Genomic DNA, 19,895 nt, shown 5'->3' on the forward strand with positions numbered 1-19,895 from the left:
GAGAAAGAGGAGGAGGAGAAGGAGGAGGAGGAGGAGGAGGAGGAGGAGAGAAGGAGGAGGAGGAGGAGGAGAAGGAGGAGGAGGAGGAGGAGAAGGAGGAGGAGGAGGAGGAGGAGGAGAAGGAGGAGAAGGAGGAGGAGGAGGAGGAGGAGGAGGAGGAGAAGGAGGAGGAGGAGGAGAAGGAGGAGGAGGAGGAGGAGAAGGAGAAGGAGAAAAAGAAGGAGAAGGAGGAGGAGGAGAAGAAGGAGGAGAAGGAGGAGAAGAAGGAGGAGGAGGAGGAGAAGGAGGAGGAGGAGAAGGAGGAGAAGGAGAAAAAGGAGGAGGAGAAGGAGGAGAAGACGGAGGAGGAGGAGGAGGAGAAGACGACGGAGGAGGAGGAGGAGGAGGAGGAAAAACATGGCTTGGCGAGTCAGACGGGTGAGTTGGAGTTGAGTGCTTGGCCAGTCGGGGGTTGCCTTGCCTTGCCGGGGGTGGGGTGAAGCCAGACATACTCTATCTAGTGTTGGGGCGCTGCAAAAGGCAAGGGGGGTAAGGGGGGAAAGGGGGGTAAGGGGGGGGGAAGGGGAAGGAGGTCTCGAACTCCCGGCGCTGCTGAACCACCGGAAGAAAAAAAAAGATCAACCAAAAAAATGGACTAGGAATGGACCTCTCCTTACTTTCAAACAGAAGACGAAGGACGAGCAGAAGAATGTGGACGAGCTGGAGACCAAAGCAAAGGGTTCCGGAGGCATTAAGAAATCTGGCGAGAAATATCTGCTCACTGGGACATCCAAATTAGACCCATTGAAACGTTTCGCGTCCATTTATCTCACTGGGGTGGGGGGTGGGGGGGGTGGACTGTCTTGGAGACCTACATTTGCAAAGCGTCTCTCTTTTGTAAAAAATAAATTGTTTGGGCTTTCTACCTTCCCTTGTAAGTTGTGCAGGGAAATAACTGCGGGTGCTGGTACAAACAGAAGGTATCACAAGAAATGCTGGGGTGACTCAGTGGGTCGGGCAGCATCTGTGGAGAACGTGGATAGGTGATTATTCACAGAGTGCTGGAGTAACTCAGTGGGTCGGGCAGCATCTGTGGAGAACGTGGATAGGTGATTATTCACAGAGTGCTGGAGTAACTCAGTGGGTCGGGCAGCATCTGTGGAGAACGTGGATAGGTGATTATTCACAGAGTGCTGGGGGTAACTCAGTGGGTCGGGCAGCATCTGTGGGGCGAAGGAATGGGTGACTGAAGGAAGGGTCTCGACCCGAAGCACCACCCACCCCTTCTCTCCAGAGATGCTGCCTGCCCGACCCGCTGAGTTACTCCAGCATTTTGTCACGATACCCTCGCTTGTGTAAAGTTGTACACAACCTGTTTGCAGCTGCCGGCTGCTGGCCGTTTCCCCACACGGTCCAGACCTGTCCCTGCCTCTTGTGGGCACCGTCCTGACTGTGTCCACCGCCCTAACAAACCAGGGGGCAGGGCAGAATCTCCAAACATACCTCCCCATGCCTTGCTTCACCAAGCAACCCACCCACCCACCCACCCACCCACCGCCGGCTCCATGCTTCCCAATTCTCTCCTGCCTCTGTGCTGCAGAATCTCCGTTAAATCAAAAATAAATTCCCCAGTCGATGAAGTTCATTTCGCTGCACATCTTTCATTTCACTGCACATCGTGTATGTGAATGTGACAAATAAACTTGACTTGACTTGACTTGCAGCAAGTGTTGTTTCAGAAGGCGTCTGTCTGCATAGTCTGATGCAGGGCATGGAAGTCCAGTCAAGTCAGTTTTATTCGTATAGCACATTTAAAAACAACCCACGTTGACCAAAGTGCTGTACATCAGTTCAGGTACTGAAGGGTGCAAGCGAGAAGAGACTTGGTCTTGGTGTCATGACTGGTACAGACGTTGTGGGCTGAAGGGCCTGTCCTGTAATGTTCTGTGTAATGCTGAATTCTTAAACTACCCCCCCGCCTTTTTTTAAAAAGTTTGCAACCACCCTTTAATTTTTTTTAATTGATTTGTGTGTGAAACATAGAAAATGGGTGCAGGAGGAGGCCATTGCCTCCTGTGTGCAGTTTTGGTCTCCAAATTTGAGGAAGGATATTCTTGCTATTGAGGGCGTGCAGCGTAGGTTTACTAGGTTAATTCCCGGAATGGCGGGACTATCATATGTTGAAAGACTGGAGCGACTAGGCTTGTATACACTGGAATTTAGAAGGATGAGAGGAGATCTTATCGAAACGTATAAGATTATTAGGGGGTTGGACACGTTAGAGGCAGGAAACATGTTCCCAATGTTGGGGGAGTCCAGAACAAGGGGCCACAGTTTAAGAATAAGGGGTAGGCCATTTAGTACTGAGATGAGGAAAAGCTTTTTCAGTCAGAGAGTTGTGAATCTGTGGAATTCTCTGCCTCAGAAGGCAGTGGAGGCCAATTCTCTGAATGCATTCAAGAGAGAGCTGGATAGAGCTCTTAAGGATAGAGGAGTCAGGGGGTATGGGGAGAAGGCAGGAACAGGGTACTGATTGAGAATGATCAGCCATGATCACATTGAATGGCGGTGCTGGCTCGAAGGACCGAATGGCCTCCTGCACCTATTGTCTATTGTCTATTTGGCCCTTCGAGCCAGCACCGCCATTCATTGTGATGATGGCTGATCATCCACAATCAGTAACCCGTGCCTGCCTTCTCCCCATAATCCCTTGATTCCCCTAGCCCCCAGAGCTCTATCTAACTCTCTTTTAAATCCATCCAGCGAATTGGCCTCCACTGCCCTCTGCGGCAGAGAACTCCACAAATTCACAACTCTCTGGGTGAAAAAGTTCCTTCTCGCCTCAGCCTTAAATGACCTCCCCTTTATTCTAAGAAGGTTATTCTTGTTGTACTTCGTGGTCCGGTATCTGTTATACCTTCGTTATGACTCTGGACTTACCACAAGCACACGTGTTACAACAAAGTAGTCCTTGCAATATCACAACAATTCTTAGAAGTTAAGGACAAAGTGCTGGAGGAGCTTGGTGGGTCAGGCAGCATCAGGTGGTGCAGTGGTAGCGACCTGGGTTCCATTGTGACTATGGGTTTTGTCTGTATGGAGTTTGTATGTTCTCCCTGTGACTGGGTTTTCCGATTTCCACCTACATTCCAAAGATGTACAGGGCTGCAGGTTAATTAGCTTTGGTAAAAAATGTGAATTGTCCCTTGTGTCTTGGAGAGTGCTAGTATATCAGGATTGCTGGTTGGCATGGACTTGGTGGGCTGAAGGGCCTGTTTCTGTGCATAGAAACATAGAAAATAGGTGCAGGAGTAGGCCATTCGGCCCTTCGAGCCTGCACCACCATTCAATATGATCATGGCTGATCATCCAGCTCAGTAATCTGTACCTGCCTTCTCTCCATACCCCCTGATCCCTTTAGCCACAAGGGCCACATCTAACTCTCTCTTAAATATAGCAAATGAACTGGCCTCAACTACCTTCTGTGGCAGAGAATTCCACAGACTCACCACTCTCTGTGTGAAGAAATGTTTTCTCATCTCGGTCCTAAAAGACTTCCCCCTTATCCTTAAGCTGTGACCCCTGGTTCTGGACTCCCCCAACATCGGGAACAATCTTCCCGCATCTAGCCTCTCCAACCCCTTAAGAATTTTATATGTTTCTATAAGATCCCCCCTCAGTCTTCTAAATTCCAGCGAGTACAAGCCTAGTGCATCTCTAAACTAACCTGTGGAGGGAATGGGTAGATGATGTTTTGGGCTGGGACTCGTCTGCAGCCTTTGTTTTACAGCTGTTGTGTAAATTATATTTTATTTTGCCTTGTTTTGGAGTTCTTTATCTTATCCCTTGACTTCTCCCACTTAAATATCCTCCACAGCGAATACAGATAAGATTCACTAGACCTTGCTATGGCGCCCAGGTTAAACACAACATGCTGGAGTAACTCAATGGGTCAGGAGGCATCTCTGGAGAAACTGGATGGGTGTTGTTTTGGGATGGGGCCCTTCTTCAGACATGGTGCCTAGTGTAGATTTCCAATTAGTTTTTAATGGCTCCTTTTTTTAAAAACTTGCTTCCCTTCTTGTCCATGTGTTTATAAATGTTTTTGTTTTCTTAATCTTTGCTGATGTGAATCTTTAGAACCTGCTTTTTAAAAAATCAACAATTATTTGCCTTTTCTTGCCAAATTTTAATGTGGCCTCTTGTGTCTGTTAATGAAGACCTGGTCAATTATTTCCCGTTGATATCAAAGCCACTGTTTTCAAGTGTCTTGGATTTAATGATTCCTAATTAGAACTGCAGTTCTACTCAGGATTTCACCTGATTTGTGTAGTCTTGCTTACACACTTTGTCTGCTGCTCTCCAATATAAAATGCACAAAACCTCAAACAAATGAGGGCAAACAAGAACTTTACTTTTCTCTCTTGCCTTTGAAAACACTCATTATTTACACACTAAATGAAATCTCTTTAATACTTATGTTTTGTTTGACAAAGCCCAGGACACGATACTGCTGTATAATCAATAAAATTGAACTGGTGACCAAAAATATCTTGAGGTGGTTTAAAATTGTAGTGATAATAAGTCGTAAATTGTAACGGTTAGCTACTTTGGTTCGGTGCAATCCCCACAATCTTAAAGTTAAATGCTGACATCCTCCATAGTTCAGACACAAGACCCAGGTTCGATCCTGACTAAGGGTGTTGTCTATACAGCGTTAGTACATTTTCCCTGTGACCTGCAAGGGTTTTCTCCGGGTGCACTGGTTTCATAGAAACCAAGAATAGAAAAATAGGTGCAGGAGTTGGCCTTTTGGCTGTTTGAGCCAGCACCACCATTCAATATGATCATGGCTGATCATCTAAAATCAGTACCCCGTTCCTGCTTTTTCCCCAATTCTAACCCTCTTTTGAAAACATCCAGTGAATTGGCCTCCACTGCCTTCTGTGGCAAAGAATTCTGCAGTTTCACAACTCTCTGTGTGAAAAAGTTTTTCCTCATCTCAGTCCTAAATGGCCTGCCCCTTATTCTTCAAACTGTGACCCCTGGTTTTGGACTCTCCCAACATCGGGAACATTTTTCCTGCATCTAGCCTGTCAAATCCTTTAAGAATTTTATGTTTCTATAAGATCCCTTCTCATCCTAAATTTCAGTGAATACAAGCCCAGTTGACCCATTCTTTCATCATAAGTCTGTCCTGCCATCCTGAACCTACACTGCACTCCGTCAATAGCAATAATGTCCTTCCTCAAATTAGGAGACCAAAATTGCACACGATACTCCAGGTGTGGTTGCACCAGGGCCCTGTACAACTGCAGTAGGACCTCCTTGCACCTAAACTCAAATCCTCTCACAATGGAGGCCAACATTCCATTGGCTTTCTTCACTGCCTGCTGTACCTGCATGCTTACCTTCATTGACTGGTGTACAAACACACCCAGGCTTTGTTGCATCTCCCCTTTTCCTAATCTGACACCATTCAGATAATAATCTGCTTTCCTGTTCTTGCCGCCAAAGTGGACAACCTCACATTTATCCACATTATACTGCATCTGCCCACTCACCCAACCTATCCCAGTCACCCTGCAGCCTCATAGAATCCTCCTCACAGTTCACACTGTCATCCAGCTTTGTGTCATCTGCAAACTTGGAGATGTCGTCTTTAATTCCCTCATCTAAATTGTTAATATATATTGTAAATAACTGGGGCCCCAGCACTGAGCCTCGCGGCACCCCACTAGTCACTGCCTGCCATTCTGAAAATGACCCATAAATTCCTACTCTTTGCCTCCTGTCTGTCAACCAGTTCTCTATCCATGTCATATCATATTATATCATATATATACAGCCGGAAACAGGCCTTTTCGGCCCACCAAGTCCGTGCCGCCCAGTGATCCCCGCACATTAACACTATCCTACACCCACTAGGGACAATTTTTACATTTACCCAGACCAATTAACCTACAAACCTGTACGTCTTTGGAGTGTGGGAGGAAACCGAAGATCTCGGAGAAAACCCACGCAGGTCACGGGGAGAACGTACAAACTCCTTACAGTGCAGCACCCGTAGTCAGGATTGAACCTGAGTCTCCAGCGCTGCATTCGCTGTAAAGCAGCAACTCTACCGCTGCGCCACCGTGCCGCCCATAATGTCAATACGTCAATACCCTACCGCCAATACCATGTGCTCTAATTTTGCACACTCATCTTTTTTTGTGTGGGACCTTGTCAAAGGCTTTTTGAATGTCCAGATACACCACATCCACTGGCTTGCCCTTATCCAATCTACTTGTTGCATCCGAAAAAAATTCCGGAAGATTAGTCAAGCATTATTTCCCCTTCATAAATCCATGCTGACTTTGACCGATCCCGTCACTGCTTTCCAAATGCGCTGCTTTTACATCTTTAAGCATCTTCCCCACTACCAATGTAAGGTTAACTGGTCTATAATTCTCTGCTTGCTCTCTCCCTCCTTTCTTAAAAAGTGGGGTTACATTAGCTACCCTCCAGTCCACAGGAACTGATCCAGAGTCGAGAGAACTTTGGGAACACTTGTTTCCTCCCACACTCTGAAGACTTGCGGGTTTGTGGGTTAATTGGCTTTGGTAAATTGTTCCTAGTGTATGGGGATCGCTGGTCAGTGTGGACCTGGGTGGGCTGCAGGGCCTGTTTCTGCACTGTTTCACTGTATACACTGGAATTTAGAAGGATGAGAGGAGATCTTATCGAAACGTATAAGATTATTAAGGGGTTGGACACGTTAGAGGCAGGAAACATGTTCCCAATGTTGGGGGAGTCCAGAATAAGGGGCCACAGTTTAAGAATAAGGGGTAGGCCATTTAGAACTGAGATGAGGAAAAACTTTTTCAGTCAGAGAGTTGTGAATCTGTGGAATTCTCTGCCTCAGAAGGCAGTGGGGGCCAATTCTCTGAATGCATTCAAGAGAGAGCTGGATAGAGCTCTTAAGGATAGCGGAGTCAGGGGGTATGGGGAGAAGGCAGGAACGGGGTACTGATTGAGAATGATCAGCCATGATCACATTGAATGGTGGTGCTGGCTCGAAGGGCCGAATGGCCTCCTCCTGCACCTATTGTCTATTGTTTCGCAAAACTTAACTAAAACTTTAGGTGGGGAGAAAAAAAATAACACTAAGTTAATGGCCTTTTATTAATAACTTGTGTTCAGTGCAAATTAATGTAACATTGCATCCGCATGTTTGAACTTTCAGAATCTTGCAGCGTGGGAACAGGCCCTATGACCCAACTTGCCCACACCGGCCAACATGCCCCACTTGCCTCCATTTGGCCCGTGTCCCTCTAAACATGCCCTATCCATGTACCTGTCTAATTGCTTTTTAAACATCGTGATTGTACCTGCCTCAACTACCTCCTCCGGCAGCTCGTTCCATACACACACCACCCTTTGTGTGAAAAAAGTGACTCCTCTGATTCCCATTCAATCTTTCCCCCCTCACCTTAAACCTATGTCCTCTGGTTCTTGATTTGCTCTACTCTAGGCAAGATGCTCTGTCTACCTGATCTATTCCTCTCATGTGTACAGTATCATGGTTTGATTTGCCTTGAACTTTGTGCAATGTGTCTTTCCAGGTTCCACGTGCTGCTACAGCAGATGTCCAAGTAAAGAGCCTTCAAACAGTGACTGCCTTGGAAGATCGAGCTGCTTTGGTGGATATCAAAAACAAACCGTTTGGCATCAAGTTGGGCCTTAAAAAGGTGAACCTGCTTCATTGTCACAACTTCCACAATTTTTACGTTGTCCTGTGATTAATGATTTGCTTTAAATCCACTCTAGTTCAGAGATACAGCACGGAAGTTTAGAGATACATTCGGCCCTCTGAGTCCGTGCCAACCAGAGATTCCCCCGCACACTAACACGCATTAGGAACAAGTTTTGACAATTATAGCAAGCCAATTAACTTACAAACCTCCACATCTTTGGAGTGTGGGAGGAAACTGGTCTCTGAGAAAACCTACGCAGGTCACGGGGAGAATGTACAAACTCTGTACAGACAGCACCTGTAGCCAGGATCGAACCTGAGTCTCTGGTGCTGTGAGGTGGCAACTCTACTGCAGTGCCACCGTGCGGCCCTGGTATAAACTGGTAGGATATTTGTATGAAGGGTCTTGACCTGAAATGTTACCCATCCTTTTTCTCCAGAGATGAACTGGCCCTCTGAGTTGCATTTCCAACATTTAAGAAACATTTAGACAGGTACATGGATAGAGCAGGTTTAGAGGGATATGTGCCAAGGCAAGTAGGACCAGTGTAGGTGGCACATGTTGGCTGGCATGGGCCGCGCTGTAAGACTCTATGACTCTATGAATAATGGAAGGTATTTATTCACAAAATGCTGGAGTAACTCAGCAGGTCAGGCAGCATCTCTGGAGATTGACTTCTCTGACTTTAGATAGTTCCTCTGTCATATTATATGGAATAATGGATGGTGCTTCCAATTTCAATGGAAGCACATCCTAATATGGAGTCTAGTTCTTGCTGACATGTTTCAGCTTTAGGGTCTTTTTTTTGATCGATTGAAAGATACAGCATAGAAACAGGCCCTGCAGACAATTGAGTCCATGGTGACCATCGATCACTAGTTCCATTATCCCACTTTCACATCCACTCCCTACACTAGGTCATAAGTGATAGGAGTAGAATTCGGCCCATCAAGTCCTCTCCACCATTCAATCATGGCTGATCTAACCCAACCCCATTCTCCTGGCTTCTCCCCATTACCTCCGACATCTGTACTAATCAAGAATCTTTCCATCTCTGCCTTAAAAATATCCACTGATTTGGCCTTCACAGCCTTCTGTGGCAAAGAATTCCACAGATTCACCATCCTCTGACTAATGACATTTCTCCTCAGTTCCTTCCTTTAATTCTAAGGCTGTGACCTCTAGTCCTAGACTCTCCCACTAGTGGAAACATCCTCTCCATCCAGGTACAGTAGATACAGGGTGGCCCATTTGTCAATTAAACAAGCACATTAGACATTCTTACCTGCAGGAATCGATCTATGATTGATATGGTCAGGTACAAAGTTTCTTGAAGCAGCTGGAATTTTCTCTGAACCTGCACAAGCCAGTTGATCAGGATAGCACGCATATTCCCCGTTTATGTCCTTGCTCTCCAGGAACCTTGGTCTTATGGGCTGCTCCATCTAGTCCTAGACTCTCTACATCCACTTCATCCAAGCCTTTCACTATTCGGTGAGTTTCAATGAGGACCCCCCTTCACTCTTCTAAACTCCAGCGAGTACAGGCCCAGTGCTGACAAACGCTCATCATAGGTTAACCTGTGGAACCTAGTTGCACCAGGTGCAATTTAGAGGCTAATTTGCCCACATGTCTTTGGAATGTGGGAACAGCCGGTGGAAATGCATAAGGTCATTGGACGAACTCCATGTGGTCAGCACCCAAGGTCAGGATTGAACCTTATCGTTGTATCTAGAGTTCCTTTTGATACTTAAAACATCAAGTATATTTTGAGGAATGGTTCTTTGCCTCTTGCTTTAGAGACAGTGGTAGTTTTCGACCCTAAACATCACCCATTCCTTCTCTCCGGAGATGCTGCCTGTCCCGCTGAGTTACTCCAGCATTTTGTGCCTACCGTGGGTAACTCTTTTTTACATTTTTTAGATTTTTAGATTTAGAGATACAGCGCGGAAACAGGCCCTTCGGCCCACCGAGTCCGCGCCGCCCAGCGATCCCCGCACATTAACACTATCCTACACACACTAGGGACAATTTTTACATTTGCCTAGCCAATTAACCTACATATCTGTACGTCTTTGGAGTGTGGGAGGAAACCGAAGATCTCGGAAAAAACCCACGCAGGTCACGGGGAGAACGTACAAACTCCGTACAGACGGCGCCCGTAGTCAGGATCGAACCCGAGTCTCCGGCGCTGCATTCGCTGTAAGGCAGCAACTCTTGATAAGCAAGGGGCTAAAAGTCCTAGTAAGCAAAGGGTTAATGAATTGCTGGGCGACAGTCTTGTATATTACATTATGGTTGCAATCTGATCAGCTTGAGTGACACAGCGGTAGAGTTACCACCTTACAGCGCTCGAGACCAGGGTTGGATCCTGACTGAGTGCTGTCTGTACGGAGTCAGTACATTCTCCCTGTGACCGTGTGGGTTTTCTCCGGGTACTCTGGTTTCCTCCCACATTCCAAAGACGTGCAGGTTTATAGATTAATTGGCTTCTGTAAACTGTGCCTCGTGTGTAGGACTAGAACTAGTGTATTGGTGACTGCTGGTTGGTGCACACTTGGTGGGCCGAAGGGCCTGTATCACTAAACTAAATGAGCTGGTTAGCCAGTGCGGTAGGCTTGTGACCAAATATCCTACTCTGCTTGAATTTGTATGAATTTCCCGTTGAACCTGGGCAAGACTCAAGAGTGGCTGTTTTAATGGGAATTAATTAAGGGGCCGATGCAAAGCAAAAGGAAGGGAAATCTTTTTTAAATAGCAAGAATATTTTTACGCACTTTCATAAGCTTTTGAAAAGCTCTTTAGTTTTCATAATTTCAAATAATAGCCCAGCCTGTAAAGCTAGGGGCAAGCTAGACAAAGTGATGGAGTAACTCAGCGGGTCAGACAGCATCTCTGGAGGAAGAAGGATGGGTATTTTTTTTCGTCGGGACCATTCTCCAGAAACATCACCCATCCTCTTTTCCAGAGATACTGCCTGACTTGCTGAGTTACTCCTGCAGTTTGTTTATCTTTGATATAAACCAGCATCTGCAGTTCTTTGTTTCTACACGAGGGACAAGGTTTGGTTAGGAAGGCTTTCAAAGATGCTTCCCAGTGGCGTTCGGGAGACTATACAAGCCTACAAAGCTTTAGGCATTAAAGAATGTGGTGGTCATATCTTGGTGTGCCATTTTGATGGACAAAAATACCACTACCTAATATTTAAAGTTCTGATTTAGAAACATAGAAACATAGAAAATAGGTGCAGGAGTAGGCCATTCGGCCCTTCGAGCCTGCACCGCCATTCAATATGATCATGGCTGATCATCCAGCTCAGTAACCTGTACCTGCCTTCTCTCCATACCCCCTGATCCCTTTAGCAAAAAGGGCCACATCTAACTCCCTCTTAAATATAGCCAATGAACTGGCCTCAACTACCTTCTGTGGCAGAGAATTCCACAGACTCACCACTCTGTGTGAAGAAATGTTTTCTCATCTCGGTCCTAAAAGACTTCCCCCTTATCCTTAAGCTGTGACCCCTGGATCTGGACTCCCCCAACATTGGGAACAATCTTCCCGCATCTAGCCTCTCCAACCCCTTAAGAATGTGCTGATGCACAAGAGAAATATCCACATTTGCCACAACTAATTTGAGGTTCGTCATTAAAATTTCTACTCGTGTATTTAAGATCTGTTGCTCTCAATATTTGGTTAATGAATCTATTAAATTCAGTTGTATTGGTTTCCTGGTGCAGGCTGAAATGGTGACTAACTCAGAGATGGCAAAATCTCTCTCTCCAAGAAAGGAAATTCTGGTGAAGACGTTGAGACAGCCGGAGGTTCCACTGCAGGAATTCTTCTTCCCAGAAGAAGTGGTAAAGATTGAGATTTAAACTTGGTTGACAGATCGAGTAAAACCGTGCATATTTGCTTCGAATAAAGAGAAAGTGCTTGAGTAATTCAGTGGGCCAGGCAGCATCTCTGGCGAACATGGACAGGTGACATTTTGGGTCAGGACCCTTCTTCGGTCATCTTTATGTCCCGATCCGAAATGTCGCCTATCTATGTTCTCTTGATGCTGAAACATTGTAGATGCTAGTTTACACCAAAGATAGGCACAGAGTGCTGGAGTAACTCAGCAGGTCAGGCAGCATCTCTGGAGAAAAAGGATGGATGATGCTGGCATCAGTGAATGGTAGGGCTCAGGGGAGTGTTGTCGAGCAGAGGGTTCTCGGAGTGCAGGTACATAGTTCCTTGAAGGTGGAGTTGCAGTTGGATAGGGTGGTCAAAAAGGCTTTTGGCACATTGGCCTTCATCAGTCAGAGTATTGAGTATAGAAGTTAGGAGGTCATGATGCAGTTGCATAAGACGTTGGTGAGGCCACATTTATCGTGTTCCGTTCTGGGCACCATCTTATAGGAAATATGTTGTCAAGTTACAAAAGATAGAGATTTACTAGGATGTGGCCAGGACTAGAGGGTTTGAGCTATAGGGAGAGGTTTAATAGGCTGGGACTCTATTCCTTGGAGCGCAGGAGGATGAGTGGTGATCTTGTAGAGGTGCATAAAATCGGAGAAATAGATTGGGTAGATGCACAAATAGATTGGGTAGAGTCTCTTGCCCAGAGAGGGAGAATTGAGGACCAGAGGACATAGGTTTAAGTTGAAGGGGAAAAGATTTAATAGGAATCTGAGGGGCAGCTTTTCCACACAAACAGTGGTGGGTGTATGGAACGAGCTGCCAGAGGAGGTAGTTGAGGCTGGGATTAGAAGCATTTAGACAGATACATGGCTAGGGCAGGATTGGAGGGATATGGGTCGTGCAGACAGGTTGGACTAGTGTAGATGGGTCATGTTGGTCTGTGTGGGCAGGTTGGGCCAAAGGGCCTGTTTCCACACATGTACCACTCTCTGACTTTATGACACAGTCTGCAATGATGTATCTCTTTAGGCATCGTACTGATCCTGGTCAACAATTGACCTAACGGGGAACCACCCTGCCTGAGATCATCTGTTGCCGGCCCTGATTTTGGATTTTCTCCCCATCCCCCTTTACAATCAGTTTGAGGAAGGGTCTCAACCCAAAAAACATCACCCATCCTTTTTCTCCAGAGATGCTGACTGACCCACTGAGTTATCCCAGCACTTTGTCCTTCTTTTGTAAACTAGTATCTGCAGTTTCTTTCTTTGGTTTAAATGCTGACCTTTGGTAATCTGGAGCACGAGGGAATTGAAATGAATTTTTGGCAATCATTGTTTAATAAGTTTGAATTTCCAATTTGGCCAATACAAATTGCAGTTAAAGCTTGCTTACCCCTGCAACTTGAGGATGTAATCTTCTTTGAGTTTAGAAATTGGCTTTTCCCTGCATGGCACAGAATTTTTCAGATGGGTTCAACAGTAAAAATGGATCCTTGAACTGGTTTAAAATTTACAATGGATTAAAGTTTGAGCAGTTTTGTCAACTGCTTTGTGTGAAAGGATATGTGATCCCAGTTTGCATAGGCCCTTGATTTCCTAACTGTTTACGGCATTGTTTTAAATATATAATGAAACTACTTGATAATTGAACATTTGGCCAATGCCTAGCTGCTGATTAGTTACACTGAGCACCATTTTCAAAACAGTCTTGATTTGCCATTTGATTAAACTTGAATGTTTCAAAGAGATGGGTGTTAGCCTCTGTAACTTTGAATGGGATTTGCCATTTTAGAGTCAGACAGCGTGGAAATTGTCCCTTTGGCTCGTTCTACCCATCTGCACTAGTTCTACCAACCTGCGTTTGGCCCATATCCCTCTAAACCTGTCCTATCCACGTACTTGTCCATTTGTTTCTTATCCCATCTTTATACCATCATTTTAGGCGATGTGCCACTTTCTCTACGGGTAGATCATATATTTGATGGAATTTAATGCAGAGAAATGTGAGGAATTGCATTCTGGGACGTTTAACAAGGGCAGGACCTACACAGTGAATGGTGGGCCTCTGGGGAATGTTGTAGAGTAGGGGGAGTGCAGGTGCATGATTCCTTGAAGGTTGAGTCGCAGGGAAATAAGGTCGTCAAAAAAGCTTTTGGCACATTGGCCTTCATCAGTCAGAGTATTGAGTAGAGAAGTTCAAAGGTCATGTTGCAGTTGTATAAGATGTTGGTGAGATTGCATTTGGAGTATTGTGTTCAGTTCTGGGCACCATGTTATAGGAAAGATATTGTCAAGCTTGAAAGGGTTCAGAGAAGATTTACAAGGATGGTGTCAGGGCTAGAGGGTGTGAGCTATGGGGAGAGGTTGAGTAGGCTGGGTCTCTATTCCTTGGAGCACAGGAGGATGAGGGGTAATCTCTTAGAGGTGTATAAAATCATGAGCAGGATAGATTGATATGGACCAAACGCAAGCAGGTGGGACTGGTGTAACTGGTGTAGTTGGCCAGTATGGTCAAGGTGGGCCAAAGGGCCTGTTTCCACATTGTATCACTATGACAATAAAGTCATAGAAACTAGAAATGTTAAATTATGTTGCGTTTCAGAGCTTCAACTTGAGATGCTTAATTCTGTGGGACATGTACCACTTCTCCAAGTTAATATTTCACAAATATTGTACAGGTGCCACCATTGCCAATGGACATTTCAATATGTTCATCTGAACTCTATGATGCCTTCTCTGTCGAGATCCTTCCTGTTGAAGATGTTGATATAAAGGACAATGATCCAGTGCTCTGCAGCAACTATGTTAAAGATATCTACAAGTATTTGCGGCAACTGGAGGTTAGTTTTCCTTTTTCTGAACTTTTACCTAGAGTTGTATGCATCAGTGTTGATTAATTGTGGAATGATACTGGAGTAATGCAAGTGATTTTGGGCCCCATATCTGAGGAAGGACGTGCTGGCTCTGGAGAGGGTCCAGGGGAGGTTTACAAGAACGATCCCAGGAATGAGTGGGTTGACATACGATGAGCGTTTGACAGCACTGGGCCTCGACTCGCTGGAGTTTAGAAGGATGAGGTGGGACCTCATCGAAACTTACCAAATAGTGATAGGCTTGGATGGAGTGGATGTGGAGAGGATGTTTCCACTAGTGGGAGAGTCTAGGGCAGGAATCGTAGCCTCAGTATAAAAGGACGTTCCTTTGGCGAGGAGATGAGGAGGAATTTCTTTACTCAGAGGGTGGTGAATCTGTGGAATTCATTGCCACAGTAGGCTGTGGAGGCCAAGTCAATGGATATTTTTAAGGCAAAGATAGTCTCTTAATTAGTACGGGTGTCAGAGGTTATGGGGAGAAGGCAGGAGAATGTGGTTCTTCTTGCGTTTGAGGCAGCAGAAGTTATGAAGCTGCTTCTGCTGTCTCTGTTTGTTGTCGTTCGCCTGACTGAGGTCAGTTGACAGGGCTCACCACGGGGAGGTCGGCAACGTGAGCCCCGAGAATGTGGTTTAGTGGAGAAGATAGATCAGTCATGATCGAATGGTGGTGTAGGTTAGATGGGACGAATGGCCTAATTCTACTCCTATCACTTATGAATACTTTATTGTCAATGTTATTATGTATAGTAAAATGCTTTGTTTTGCATACAACCCAGTAAAATTATACAGTGGACCTCGAGACCAGTAGAGTAAAATCACACAGTAGACCATACAGTACCAAGGGCCATCACGTTTCTGAAGCCGACAAAGTTACAAAAGTTCGCCGAACAGTAACATGAATGACTAGTAAATTGCTATTGAGGGCGTGCAGCGTAGGTTTACTAGGTTAATTCCCGGAATGGCGGGACTGTCATATGTTGAAAGACTGGAGCGGCGAGGTTTGTATACACTGGAATTTAGAAGGATGAGAGGGGATCTTATCGAAACGTATAAAATTATTAAGAGGTTGGACACGTTAGAGGCAGGAAACATGTTCCCAATGTTGGGGGAGTCCAGAACCAGGGACCACAGTTTAAGAATAAGGGGTAGGCCATTTAGAACAGAGATGAGGAAAAACTTTTTTAGTCAGAGAGTTGTGAATCTATGGAATTCTCTGCCTCAGAGGGCAGTGGAGGCCAATTCTCTGAATACATTCAAGAGAGAGCTAGATAGAGCTCTTAAGGATAGCGGAGTCAGGGGGTATGGGGAGAAGGCAGGAACGGGGTACTGATTGAGAATGATCAGCCATGATCACATTGAATGGCGGTGCTGGCTCGAAGGGCCGAATGGCCTTCTCCTGCACCTATTTTCTATTGTCTATTGTCTAAATCTAGTACAATGTACTAGAACAGTACACTTTGTTCAATTTCTCTTTTGGGTGGGGAGTGACTTTTGAAGTTTGGGATGAAATACTGCTGTTGCTCTAGGTCCAGTTGACATGGGTTTAAGGCATGGGTTCCCAACCTTTTTTCATCCCGTTTACCCCCGGCAACTTTTTGAAAGTATATTTACCCCACCCCGTTGTTCAGTAATTTGGGTTTCCACTTCTACCATAATCAAGCAACTGACGAAGGGGAAATTTTAAAATACTGTTTTTAACATTATTATTTTAAGTTCAAATAACACCGTAATGGTTGGTGAAATTTACCCCCTAGCCTCAATTTAGAATTCAGAATTGTCCTGTAGCTTTAAGCTAGTCGAGCAAGTGAGGCTCGCCTTTGTGGGGGGGGGGGGGGGAGCATTGAATAGGTAACCGAGATGCATCTTAGACAATAGACAATAGACAATAGGTGCAGGAGGAGGCCATTCGGCCCTTCGAGCCCGCACCGCCATTCAATGTGATCATGGCTGATCATTCTCAATCAGTACCCCGTTCCTGCCTTCTCCCCATACCCTCTGACTCCGCTATCCTTAAGAGCTCTATCTAGCTCTCTCTTGAATGCATTCAGAGAATTGGCCTCCACTGCCTTCTGAGGCAGAGAATTCCACAGATTCACAACTCTCTGACTGAAAAAGTTTTTCCTCGTCTCAGTTCTAAATAGTCTTCTGAGGAAGATTAAGATGGTAATGAAAACTTAGTGCATGTCTGTATTACTGAGCATGCGAACATTTACTAGATGTGTACTTGGTCAGGACTGACATGGATAAGTCTCTTTTAAACAAAAAGCCAATTCAAAGATGTAACCCAAATGGAGCAGACGATGGCCCATGTACAATGATATAGGACAGCAATGGTGCCCAACTGATCCATGCCAACTAACATGCCCCATTTAAACTAGTCCCATTTGGCACATATCCCTCTGAGCCATTCCTGCCTGTGTGCCTGCCCAAGTGCCTCTTAAATACTGTTACAGTACCTGCCTCGACTACCTCCTCTGGCATCTTCTTCCATATGCCCACCACCCTCAGTGTAAAAAGTTGCCCTTGGGTTCCTTATCAAATCCTGCCCCTCTCATTTTGAGTGTATATCCTCTGGTTTTTGATTCTGGGGACTCCAAGCATTTACCCTCTGATTTGAAACACTGCCAAGATTACCCCTCAGCCTCTTGAGCTCCAAGGAATAATGTCCTAGCTTGTCCAACCTCTTCCTTTAGCTCAGCCCCTCAGCTGCACCCAAAGGTAAAGGTGCCTGAGCGGCACGGTGGCGCAGCGGTAGAGTTGATGCCTTACAGCGAATGCTGCACCAGAGACCCAGATTTGACCCCGACTACGGGCGCCGTCTGTACGGAGTTTGTGCGTTCTCCCCGTGACCTGCGTGGGTTTTCCCTGAGATCTTCGGTTTCCTCCCGCACTCCAAAGACGTACAGGTTTGTAGGTTAATTGGCTGGGCAAATGTAAAAGAAATGTCCCTGGTGGGTGTTGGATAGTGTTAATGTGCGGGGATCGCTGGTCGGCGCGGACCCGGTCGGCCAAAGGGGCCTGTTTCATGCGCTGTATCTCTAAACTAAACTATCTACCACCTCCTATTAGCTGAGTTTGGTGTGGTATTCCATACTTTCAAAGGAGTTTTTAGATGGACACATGGACGTGGGTCACCTGAAGGCAGAGGAGATTAGTTTAACTTGGCATGTTTGGCACTGAGATTGTGGGCTGAAGGGCCTGTCCCTGTGTTATTAACACCACTGAGTGCTACCAGTTCAGCCACTACAAATTCATGTATCACATTGCTCAATTGTGCTTGTTCAAAAGGTGTTCAGAACAAGTAATAAAACTTTATCAAAAAACAAAACAATTACATTTTGAATTTGGAGACAAACCACAAAAACTATTAGCACGTCAGTTACGAAAAATGGAAGGGGAAAAAATAATTCAGAAAATTAGAACAGAGACAGGAGAATTATTAAAAATGCCCAAGGACATAAATGATAGATTTCTCCAATACTATCAGAACCTTTATTCAACTAAAACCGTAGCACAATCAGAAGGAATAGCAGACTTTTTAAAAAAATGTAATTTACAAGGTTTAGATTCAAAAGATAGAGAAGTACTAGAAAGGGAGATTACGATAAAGGATATTGAGGAGTCTATTGGTTCTTTAAAAAATGGTAAAGCAGTAGGACCAGATGGTTTAGGCTCCGAATTTTATAAAAAATTTTATGATTTGCTTAGCCCACGTTTACATAGACTGTATGAGTATATATATACTCAACAGAAACTTCCAGATACTCTAAATGAATCTATAATAACACTTATTCCTAAAGCTGATAAAGATCCGGAAGACCCGGGATCATACAGAGCAATTGCACTTTTAAATACAGATCAAAAAATTTTAACTAAAATACTAGCGCATAGATTAAGTACAGTGATGAATAAATTAATACACCCTGACCAAACAGGCTTCATTCAGAAACGATATTCATACTATAATCTAAGAAGATTATTTAATATTATATATTCCAAGAGAATTATTAAGGAAGATCTAGCAATAATCTCACTTGATGCTGAAAAAGCATTTGATCAGGTTGAATGGTCTTATTTATTTTCGGTGATGGAAAATATGCAGCTAGGGGAGAAATTCTGTACATGGATAAAACTGTTATATACAAATCCCACGGCCAGAATATTTACAAACCAAAGGTTGTCATCGAAATTTAGCCTATCTAGAGGTTGTAGACAAGGATGCCCGTTATCCCCATTATTATTTGCGCTTGCTATTGAGCCACTGGCAGAAAGAGTTAGGGGGCATCCGGAAATACATGGATATAACACAAAGGACACAGTGAATAAAATTTCTCTATACGCAGATGACGTATTAATTTACATTACAAAACCAGAAATTAGTATTCCAAACTTATTAAAGCTAATAACCCAATTTGGTTCACTTTCAGGATACAGAATAAATTGGAATAAAAGCGAAATTATGCCAATAAGGGAACATAATAAACAGATAATACAACAATTTCCATTTAAAATAGTAAATGAAAAATTTAAATATCTAGGTATCTATGTAACTAAGATATATACATCATTATTTAAAGCAAATTTCCCCCCATTACTGAACAAACTACATAAGAATATTCAATATTGGAAAACACTCCCTATCTCAATGGTTGGCAAAATTAATGCCATAAAAATGATTTTTTTACCGCAAATATTATACCTTTTTCAGACAATTCCGATATATCTGACAAAAAACTTTTTTAAAAAATTGGACTCTATTGTTAATGATTTTATCTGGGATTATAAGAATCATAGGATAAACAAAAGACACTTGTGTAAATCAAAAATAAATGGAGGCCTGGCTTTACCCAATTTTTTGTTTTATTTCTGGGCAGTTAATATTAAAAATATGAATTTCTGGTTGGAAGAAATAGATCATCAACCAGACTGGTTAAAAATGGAAAAGGAGGATTGTTTACCTTTTGATATTGGTTCGATATTATTTGCTACGTCTAAATTAAACAAAAAAATTTATAGGGAAAACCCTATAATATTTAGTGCTATACGAATTTGGAAACAATTAAAAAAGACATTAAAATTAGATAATTTATCACTTTTTCTTCCAATTGTGAATAATCCTTTGTTTAAGCCTTCATGGGTAGACGGGGGTTTTACACAATGGAAGGATTATGGAATTAAAAATATGGGACAACTTTATAAGGAAGGCACTTTTCTGACATTTCAGGAGTTGCAACAGACTTATGGTCTTCGTGGAAATGATTATTTCAGATATCTTCAACTTAGAGATTATGTAAAATCGAACTCCCAAAATTTTCGAATTAGAAATTCAGAAATTCTTGATGAATGTTGGAACAAACATCCTAATACAGAAAAATTAATATCTTATATATATAATATCTTAT

At 44.1% G+C, this 19,895-nt stretch overlaps 1 protein-coding gene across 1 annotated transcript in view; it reads left to right on the forward strand.

Moving 5' to 3' along the window:
* Window positions 1–396: 396 nt before the first annotated feature.
* Window positions 397–19,895, forward strand: part of LOC144592280 (G2/mitotic-specific cyclin-B1-like) — a 37,989-nt gene continuing 18,490 nt past the window's right edge. The window contains exons 1-5 of the mRNA XM_078396809.1: window positions 397–417; window positions 667–816; window positions 7,587–7,712; window positions 11,315–11,579; window positions 14,297–14,460. Coding sequence (XP_078252935.1) covers window positions 397–417; window positions 667–816; window positions 7,587–7,712; window positions 11,315–11,579; window positions 14,297–14,460 — 726 coding nt within the window. The remainder of the gene's footprint in view (window positions 418–666; window positions 817–7,586; window positions 7,713–11,314; window positions 11,580–14,296; window positions 14,461–19,895) is intronic.

This window comes from Rhinoraja longicauda, chromosome 3, assembly GCF_053455715.1.
Source record: "Rhinoraja longicauda isolate Sanriku21f chromosome 3, sRhiLon1.1, whole genome shotgun sequence".
NCBI classification, from domain to species: domain Eukaryota; kingdom Metazoa; phylum Chordata; class Chondrichthyes; order Rajiformes; family Arhynchobatidae; genus Rhinoraja; species Rhinoraja longicauda.